Raw genomic sequence first — 10,222 nt, forward strand, 5'->3', positions numbered from 1 at the left:
AACAGACCCATCACAAGCACGGAAATTGAAACTGTAATCAAAAATCTTCCAGCAAACAAAAGCCCAGGTCCAGACGGCTTCACAGCTGAATTCTACCAAAAATTTAGAGAAGAGCTAACACCTATCCTGCTCAAACTCTTCCAGAAAATTGCAGAGGAAGGTAAACTTCCAAACTCATTCTATGAGGCCACCATCACCCTAATACCAAAACCTGACAAAGATGCCACAAAAAAAGAAAACTACAGGCCAATATCACTGATTACATAGATGCAAAAATCCTTAACAAAATTCTAGCAATCAGAATCCAACAACACATTAAAAAGATCATACACCATGACCAAGTGGGCTTTATCCCAGGGATGCAAGGATTCTTCAATATCCACAAATCAATCAATGTAATACACCACATTAACAAATTGAAAAATAAAAACCATATGATTATCTCAATAGATGCAGAGAAAGCCTTTGACAAAATTCAACATCCATTTATGATAAAAACCCTCCAGAAAGCAGGAATAGAAGGAACATACCTCAACATAATAAAAGCTATATATGACAAACCCACAGCAAACATTATCCTCAATGGTGAAAAATTGAAAGCATTTCCTCTAAAGTCAGGAACAAGATAAGGGTGCCCACTTTCACCATTACTATTCAACATAGTTTTGGAAGTTTTGCTCACTTTTTAATTGGGTTGTTTTTCTGTTGTTGAATTGTAAGAGTGCTTTATATACTGTGGACACTAGAGATATCATATACATGATTTGGAAATAATTTCGCCAGTTCTCTAAGTTGTCTTTTCACTTTTGTAAGTATCCTTTGGTGTACACAGAAGTTGTCAATGTTGATGGAATCCAACTTAGTATTTTTATGTTGCTTGATTGCACTTAACGTATATCTAAGAAGCCATTGCTAACCACAAGGTCTTGAAGATTTATACCTGTTTTCTTCTAAGAATTTAAAACTTTTACATTTATGTCTTTAATCCAATTTTACTTAACTTTTGTATTTGCTATGGAGTTGAGAGGTACAGCTTCATTCATTTGCATGTGGATATCCATTTGTCCCAGCACTATTTATCAAAAAGACTATTCTTTTTTCATTGAATGGGCTTGGCGCTTGTTGAAAGTCAATTGACTGTAAAAGTGAAGATTTGTTTTTGGACTCTCAATTCTATTCCATTCATCTATACGTCTGTTCTTATAACAGTACCACATATTCTTGATTACTGTAGCTTTGTAGTAAGTTTTTAAAATTTAGAGGCCCTCTTTGTTCTTTTTTCCCAAGATTATTTTGACTATTTTGGATCTCTCAAATTTCCAAATGAATTTTAGCATTATCTTGTCAATTTCTGCAATAAAGCCAGCTAGGATTTTGATAGGAATTGCAATGAATCTATGAATCAATTTGGAGGGTACTGCCATTTTAGCAATGTTAAGTTTTCTGTTCCGTAAACATAGAATGTCTTTCCACTTATTTAGATCTCCTTTCTTTTATGCTGTTTTGTAGTTTTCAGCAGACAGGTCTTATACACGTTCTGCTAAACTTATTCGTAAATATTTTATTCTTTTTTATTTAAAAATTAATTTTAGATTGTTCATTGCTGATATATGGAGATACAACTGATATTTATATTAATATATAGCTATTGGGTCTTAAAAACTTGCTGAATTTGTTTATTAGTTCCAACAGATTGTTTATGAGTTCTTTAGGATTTCTATATACAAGATCATGTCATCTGTGAATAAAGATAGTTCATTTCTTTTCAAACTTGTGTCTTTTATTTCTTTTTCTTGCCTAACTGTCCAGGCTAGAACCTTCAATATAATGATGAATAGAAGTGGTGAGAGAAGACATCCTTGTCTTGTTCCTGATCTTGCGGGGAAAGCTTTCAGTCTTGCACCATTAACTATGAGGTTAGCTGTGGCTTTTTCCCAGATGCCCTTATCAGGTTGAAGAAGTTACTTTTTAGTCCTAGTTTGTTTGAGTGTTTTGTTTAATCAAGAAAGGATGTTAAGTTTTGTTAAATGCTTTTTCTGCATCACCTTTCATTTTTATTTGGCCTTTACTTTGCTGATAAATCCTTGTTTACAAACTGAAAATACTTATCAGGCTGCAGTTAGGATAGTAGACAAAAATACTACCAAAAATGAATCTATTACACTTTTTAAGTTTTTAAAAGTTATTCCTATTTTATCAAAATTTAAAGTTTTTACCTTTGGACCTTCTGCTAAGACACTTCAGTCGTGTCCGACTCTGTGTGACCCCATAGACGGCAGCCCACCAGGCTCCCCCATCCCTGGGATTCTCCAGGCAAGAACACTGGAGTGGGGTGCCATTGGGTTAAAAAAAAAAGATAGCAATGATTCACATGAGATGCAGAAACCATGAGATATTTAAAAGCTACTGGCAGATGCATGTTGATGGATGGCAAAACCAATACAATATTGTAAAGTAAAAAAAAATAAAAAATTAAAATAAAATAAAAGTAGCTGAGAAAGTGAAAAAAAATAAAAATAAAAGCTACTTCAGAATATCTGACTTCTGGTGATTTTTAAAGTCAGAAAAGGGCAGAGAGAAAAGGCCTTATTTTGTCAATAGCAGTTGGCTCTGCCAACCTCAAGTCCGAGGTTGGAGTCTACTAAGTCTGCATGGTTTGGGGGATAAACTCTGTGCCTTAGTCTGCCCAGGCTGCTATTACAAAACACTATAGATGGGGTGGCTTAAACAACAAAAATTTATTTCTCACATTTCTGGAGGCTGGGAAGTTTGAGGGCAAGGCGCTGGCTCTTTCTGTTCCTGGTGAGAGCTCTCTGGTTTGCAGACAGCCATCTTTTTGCTGTGTTCCCATTTAGTGGAGAGACAGAGACAGAGACAGACAGAGAGAAAGAAAGAGTGCAGGGTCTGTGGTCTCTTATAAGGACACTGATCCCATCATGAGGATCCCACCATTATGACTTCATTTAAACATAATTACTTCCCAAGGTCACCTTCTTCATATATTATCATACTGGGGATGAAGAGTTCAACACGTGAACTTTGGGAGAACATAGTTCAGTCCACAGCACCATCTGATCCTGACTATTAGCTGTATTTGGACAGACTAAACTGATCACGTGCAATAGGCTCAGAATTTTGCACATTATGGTAACAGATGAAATGATGCTAGCTGGCAGGAACTTAGAATATAAATGATGAGCACAGATCCTTTAGAAAGACCAGTGAAAGTTGATGCAACACATAAAATCACTCTGAAGAGCAAAGCATTATCATTATTACTGTTATAGAGGGACTCTTGAGAGTCCCTTGGACTGTAAAGAGATACCAGTCAATCCTAAAGGAAATCAGTCCTGAACAGTCATTGGAAGGACTGATGCTGAAACTGAAGCTCCAATACTTTGGCTGCCTGATGTGAAGAACTGACTCCATAGAAAAACCTGATGCTGGGAAAGATTGAAGGCAGGAAGAGAAGGGGACGACAGAGGATGAGATGGTTGGATGGCATCACTGACTTGATGGATGTGAGTTTGAGCAAGCTCCAGGAGTTGGTGAAGGACAGGGAAGCCTGGCATGCTGCAGTCCATGGGGTCTCAGAGTCAGACATGACTGAGTGACTCAACTGGCTGAGCAGGACTGGGCCCTAGCTCAAGGAAAAAAAAAAAATTCCCAATTTTTATTTTTATCAAGCTTTTGTTGGGCTTTCCATTTAAGAGAAAAATCACATGTGGTTTCTAATTGAATCTCCTGAGTTACTTGACCCATTCAAACAAGATGAAGGCTGACTGGGAACCAGATGCACACTCCAGTGAGCAATATCAAGTGTTTGTCTCTGTTTAGCTGATATTTTAAAAATTTTGGTATATCTTGCTCTCATTTTATAGAGTTTAGAGAGTTCTAGACAATTACACGACTGGATTTCCTGAAGCAACATCCTTAGGTGATGTTTGGAAGCTTCAAAACGTTATGATGATATACCTGTCCCACTTCAGCAAAATGGGGTGGAGCAGATGGCTTACAAACATACTGAGGTTTTCTTCTGTTTCTCCTTATACACGCTGTCCTTCATGGGATTGCAGAACTTTTCTGGCTTTAGAAACTTAGACTTCCCAGGAATCCTTAGCCAGATATCGTATTATCTGAAATATAGGTAGCTTATAGTCAGGATTTTTGGTCGTGACAGTCTCTGTTTTGGCTCAATTGTGGCACTTCAATGTCACCTTCAACATCAGAAAGCCCTGTTGTCTTGTAAGCTTAGATTTGGAAATAGCAAGTTAAAACAAGTCTACTATATTTAAAGAAAAAGTTTCAAACTATTAAATTTAACTAACAGGTTCAGTGGGAACCTTATAATATTGACCCTACATGCTGTAAAATATGTACCGCTTACAATGAAAAAAAAATGATTTAGCACTTGTTTACAATACAGCATGAGGTATTTTCAGCCCTTGTATAGAAATTAACCAGGATCGTTAGTTAATTAACACCTCACCTTAAAATTGGTCTCGCCTTGCATATTAGGTGCTGATATTTCTTGATGGATGATGAAGAGATTGCGAGCAAAGGTCATGAGGACCCCCTGGAGATCCTCACCGATTGTTCTGTTAATGATATCCAAACAAATGAGTTTACCAACGATTCCCCTCACATGCTTAAAAACAATCACCCTCTCATTTGTGCCTGTCTGGTGATGGAATTGAATGAGTATTTTCAATCTCACAAGGTGGCAATCTTCAGGGAGATATGAAAGATGAGGCTCCATTTTAACTTGTCAACAAAAAGGATTTGTGTAATAAATATTTTTTATTAATCAACATAGCAGAATGTAGGAACAGGTTCAGTCATTCCTAGCAAAAGGCCACCACTGAGCTAGGACACTAGAATTAGCTCATTTTAAAAATTGTTAGTTTAAGAGAATTGTTTCTCAGTGTAATTCATGCTTAACAATTTACTTGCCTACAGAGACATTGGCACCTCAGTATTCTGGAGACTTTCATCTAGGGTTTATTTTCTGTTTCATGTATACAAGTGATTCCTGCCACTTATGAATGCATCCCATCTATGTGCAGAGGAGAATGTGCCCCATTCATGAATAGCTGTCTTTATAAACCTGAACACACATTTAAAGAAGATTTCAGAGAACTTGGAAACCATCTTGTAGGACTAAATTATAGTCAGTGAACATTCCCAAACCACTAGATCATTGTAAATTTTAACTTGGAAACAAAACTGCAGGGTACTTTGCTAGCAATTATTCAAACTTTTTTTAATCAAAGGAAAAAATAGATTAAATGAATGGACTAATTTTTAAAAAATTGTTCTGTCCCGAGGGGGTGAACCTAAAGAGCTAATGCCTCTTAAGGCAGCTGAAAATAACTTTGGGATTACTTCTTTGCCAGTTGTTATCTGTAAAGTAAGTCACCGTAGAGTCAGGCTTAGACCCTTTTGGAATGGCTTCCTTACAGCCTGATTGGGCTTTCCTTGGATCAGGTTGGAAGTACAAATCTTCCCAGTTCCAAGACAGGAGACCAGAGCTCTATGCCTTGCGTCTGACTTTGGGGAAGCTACTTAAGCTCTCTGGGTTTTCATTTCTTTTCTCTGAGATGAAGGAAGTGGACTAGACAAGTACTTCCAAACTTCTTGAGTTATATTCCCCCAATCCAAGGACCACCTTATAGCTACTGAACATTGGTATCTTTTCTTTTAATAGAAAAACCAATAGCCAAAGGCAAATTTTTGTTGTTGTTGTTCAGTCATTAAGTTGTGTTGGATTCTTTGCTACCCCATGGACTGCAGCACGCCAGGCTTCTCTGTCCTCCACTATATCCCAGAGTTTGCTCAAATTCATGCGCATAGAGTTGGTGATGCCATCTAATCATCTCATCCTCTGCTGCCACCTTCTCCTTTTGCCTTCAGTCTTTCCCAGAATCAGGGTCTTTTCCAATGAGTCAGATCTTTTTCAGTGAGTTGGCTCTTCACATTAGGTGGCCAAAGTATTGGAGCTTCAGCTTCAGTCCTTCCAATTAATATTCAGAGTTGATTTCCTTTGTGATTGACTGGTTTGATCTCCTTGCTCCAGGGAGTCTCCAAGGGACTCTCAAGAGTCTTCTCCAGACCATAGTTGGAAAGCATCAATTCTGTGCTCAGCCTTCTTAATGGTCCAACTCTCACATCCATACATGAGTACTGGAAAAACCATAACTTTGACTATATGACCTTTGTCGGCAAAGCAATGTCTCTGCTTTTTAATATGCTATCTAGTTTTGTCATAACATTCCTTCCAAGGAGCAAGGAGATGGTTTATGTATCTTTTAATTTCATGGCTGCAGTCATTGTCCACAGTGATTTTGGAGCCCAAGAAAATAAAATCTGCCTCACCCACAGTAGTAGATATAATGGTCATCTGAATGAAATTCATCCATTCTCATCCATTTTATTTATTTTCCATTGTTTTAGAACTAATCTTTTTAAATTTTTAATTGTAGGATAATTATTTCACAAAATTGTGATGATTTTTGCCATACATCAACATGAATTGGCCATAGGTATACATATGTCCTGGAGAAGGCAATGGCACCCCACTCCAGTACTTGTGCCTGGAGAATCCCATGGACAGAGGAGCCTGGTGGGCTGCAGTCCATGGGGTCGCTAGAGTTGGACACGACTGAGTGACTTCCCTTTCGCTTTTCACTTTCATGCATTGGAGAAGGAAATGGCAACCCACTCCAGTGTTCTTGCCTGGAGAATCCCAGGGATGGGAAGCCTGGTGGGCTGCCGTCTGTGGGGTCGCACAGAGTCGGACACGACTGAAGCAACGCAGCAGCAGCAGCATACATATGTCCCCTCCCTCTTATACCCCTCTCCTGCCTCTCTCCCCTTCCCACCTTTTAGGTTGTCACATAGCACTGGCTTTGGGTTCCCTTTGTCATACATCAAACTCCCACTGGCTACATATTTTACATATGGTAATGTGTATGTTTCAGTGCTATTCTCTCAAATCATCCCATCCTCTCCTTCCCCCACTGTGTCCAAAAGTCTGTTCTTTATGTCTGTGTCTCCTTTGCTGCCCTGCACATAGGATTGTCAGTACTATCTTTCTAGATTCCATATATATGCATTAATATACAATATTTGTCTTTCTCTTTCTGACTTCCTTCACTCTGTATAATAGGCTCTAGGTTCATCTCCCTCATCAGAACAGACTCAAATGCATTCCTTTTTATAGCTGAGTAATATTCCACTATGTATGTGTACCATAACTTCCTTAGCCATTCATCTGTCTATCCCATCCATTTTAATTCACTGATTCCTGAGATGCTGGTGTTCAATCTTGCCATCTCCTGCTTGACCACATCCAACTTACCTTGATTCATGGACCTAACATTCCAGGTTCCTATTCAGTATTGTTCTTTAACAGCATGGACTTTACTTTCATCACTAGACACGTCCACAACTGAGTGTCATTTCTGGTTTCGCCCTATTGCTTCGTTCTTTCTGGAGCTATTAGTAATTGCTCTCTGCTCTTTCCCAGTAGTATATTGAACACCTTCCAACCTGGGGGTTCATCTTCAGGTGTCAAATCTTTTTGCCTTTTCATATTGTTTATGTGGTTTTCCAGGCAAGAATACTGGAGTGGGTTGCCATTTCCTCCTCCAGTGGACCATGTTTTGTCAGAACTCTTCACTATGACCTGTCCATCCTGGATGGCCCTTCACCACGACAAAGCTGTGATCCATGAAGGGGAAAGACAACTTTAGAGTCATTAATTTTTTTTCATTTTTTTCTTTTTTAAATTATGAAAGTATAATAACACATTTATAGTAGACTTGGAAAACACAGAACAAAGTTACATACAGTTCTACTATATTTTACAACTTTTTAAGTGGATAAATTAAAATTTTTAGTAGGAGTTTCAATATCAAACTCTCAAAAATTAATAGAATGAACAGACAGAAAAGTAGAAGGATATAGTAGACCTGAATAGCACTATGAACCAATTCAACATAATTAAGATATATACAACTTTCATACAATAGCATGATACAAATTCTATTCAAGTTCCCATAGACTACAAACCAGGAGACACTGGAACATATCTGGGGGCATAAAAAAAAGGTACAAAAAATTTCATGGTCTAAAGGTATTGAAATGGTACAGAGTCTGTTCTCTTAGCACTGTGGAATGATGTTAGAAATCATTATCAAAAGATATTTGAAAATAGTCCACATATTTTCAAGTGCAATGTGACAATTACCAAGAGAGATCTGAGAATAATTAATTTTTTAACAGTGATTTGTATTTCATTGCCACAAGGTCAGTATGTATTGGACCCCAGGTGCTTCTCCAAATTCCTGGGTCCCATCCAGATCGACAAAATCAGACTCTTTGATTGTGTAGTTTCACAAAGTCCCTCAAGGTGATTCTTACATATCCTAAAGATTGAGACTCATACTTTAAAAAAAATTGTGTGTGTGTGTGTGTATGATGCTGAGTCCACACATGGATTCAAGCTCCTCTAACCACCCCCTCAGCCTCCTCAGGTCCATGGTTCCCAGCTTGGGATCCAAGAAACTAGATCGACTGTATGTCCCCTTTCTATTAATAATTCATCTCTAGAACTTCCTTCATTTTTTCCTTCCTTGAGCTTTCTACTTAAATTCCACTATTTCCAGAAATATCCTAGTATAAGTGAAATCAGATGAAGTTACCCCAGTGAAGCCAAGCCACACAATTTTGATGTGGAAGGTTCCCTCTTAGAGCTCTCACCTGATATGGCCTGATTGTCATAAACCCAAACAAAACCCAGCCAACTCATGAAAAAGCCTCTCAATCCTCCAGAGAAAATAAAGCAACACTAAGAAAAGTTTATATTTGTTCATCTTATCTTTTTCAATGTGCTGTAAATATTAAAAGGAAGAAAAATATAGGATAGAAAGTTTCCCAACAAATCAGAATGACTTAAAGGTACCAAATAACCATATTTCAAGATATGAATAATATACAGTTCAAGGCTATGGCTGGAAAGTTCTGAGTCCTAGATGAGGTAACAGCTTTTACTAAGCTCTCCAGAATAAGCTGGAGAGAAATTTGCAGGAAACAGGGAAACACAGAGAAACCCCCTGAATGGTGGAAAGGACTCTTAGCATAAAATGTGGAGACTGCATCAGGGCTGGAACTAGATCTGAGAAGAGGCTATAGACCCTGCCTTTTAGGGAGCATCTTGCCAAGTCATCAGACCATTTTTCTAAGCATGTCAGAATGACAACTGCCCTTCTGCAATCAGGACATCTGAGCTGGTTCCTCATTAGTCAGATTTGCTGTGGCTTGTAGGTATATGTGTTTGAATATAATATGTTGTTAAAACTAGACTCTTACCCATCGATTCTGGATAATTAATCAGTTATAATAATGAACTCCCACTGACACATCTCAAGTCAATTTATGAAATACTTAAAGATCTGAATAAAACAAGATAGACTTTCAATAAATCAGCACACTGATTAAAATGCAAAAGAAGCATCATTCTTGTTGGTTGTTATAGTCTATTTTCTTAGCTTATTACATCTCTTAGATATACTTCATACTTACAACATTCCCAACCTGTCTCTCTTCAAGTTTTCAAATAATATAAAGATAGTTCCTTGTCTGTCCTATAAAATTTGAATGGGAAGAAGAGAAATAGCATATTATGTTGGAAACAAAGAAAATGTACTACACTAAGACCACTAAGGCTGATTTGAATTGAAGTCTAGAACTAATTGCAAATATTGTCAGAAGCACATTTGGAAAGGCTGTCTCCAGAATATGGAATAGATATATTCCTGGTCAGTGTTGTCTTTCAATTGAGATTATAATTTACATCAAACATTGTATAAGTTTAAAGTGTACAACATGTTGATTTGATATATTTATTTATTATAATTTGATTATCACAATAGCTTTAGCTAAGACCCCTATCTCATCACATAATTATGATTTCATTTTTGTGGTGAGAATATTAAAGATCTAGTCTCATGGCAATTTTGAAGTATATAATATAATATTGTTGACTGTAATCACGATGCTCTTTGTTAGATTTCCCAGAACCTATTCTAATTTTCCAACTGCAAATTTGTCCCTTTGACCAATATTCTCCCAATCCCCCACCCACCCCAGGCCCTGGTAACCGCCACTCTACTCTGTTTCGTTGAGTTTGACGTTTTTTTTGGATTTTACATGTAAGTGA

General features: G+C 37.5%; 1 protein-coding gene across 1 annotated transcript in view; it reads right to left on the reverse strand.

The window, feature by feature from the left end:
* IQCH (IQ motif containing H) overlaps window positions 1-10,222 on the reverse strand; it is a 230,139-nt gene that overhangs the window by 3,638 nt on the left and 216,279 nt on the right. Inside the window, exons 19-20 of the mRNA XM_010834520.1 lie at window positions 9,586-9,647; window positions 4,490-4,598 (exon numbers count right to left, since the gene is read on the reverse strand). Coding sequence (XP_010832822.1) covers window positions 4,490-4,598; window positions 9,586-9,647 — 171 coding nt within the window. The remainder of the gene's footprint in view (window positions 1-4,489; window positions 4,599-9,585; window positions 9,648-10,222) is intronic.

Source organism: Bison bison, unplaced genomic scaffold (genome assembly GCF_000754665.1).
Source record: "Bison bison bison isolate TAMUID 2011002044 unplaced genomic scaffold, Bison_UMD1.0 scf7180017864034, whole genome shotgun sequence".
NCBI classification, from domain to species: Eukaryota; Metazoa; Chordata; class Mammalia; order Artiodactyla; family Bovidae; genus Bison; species Bison bison.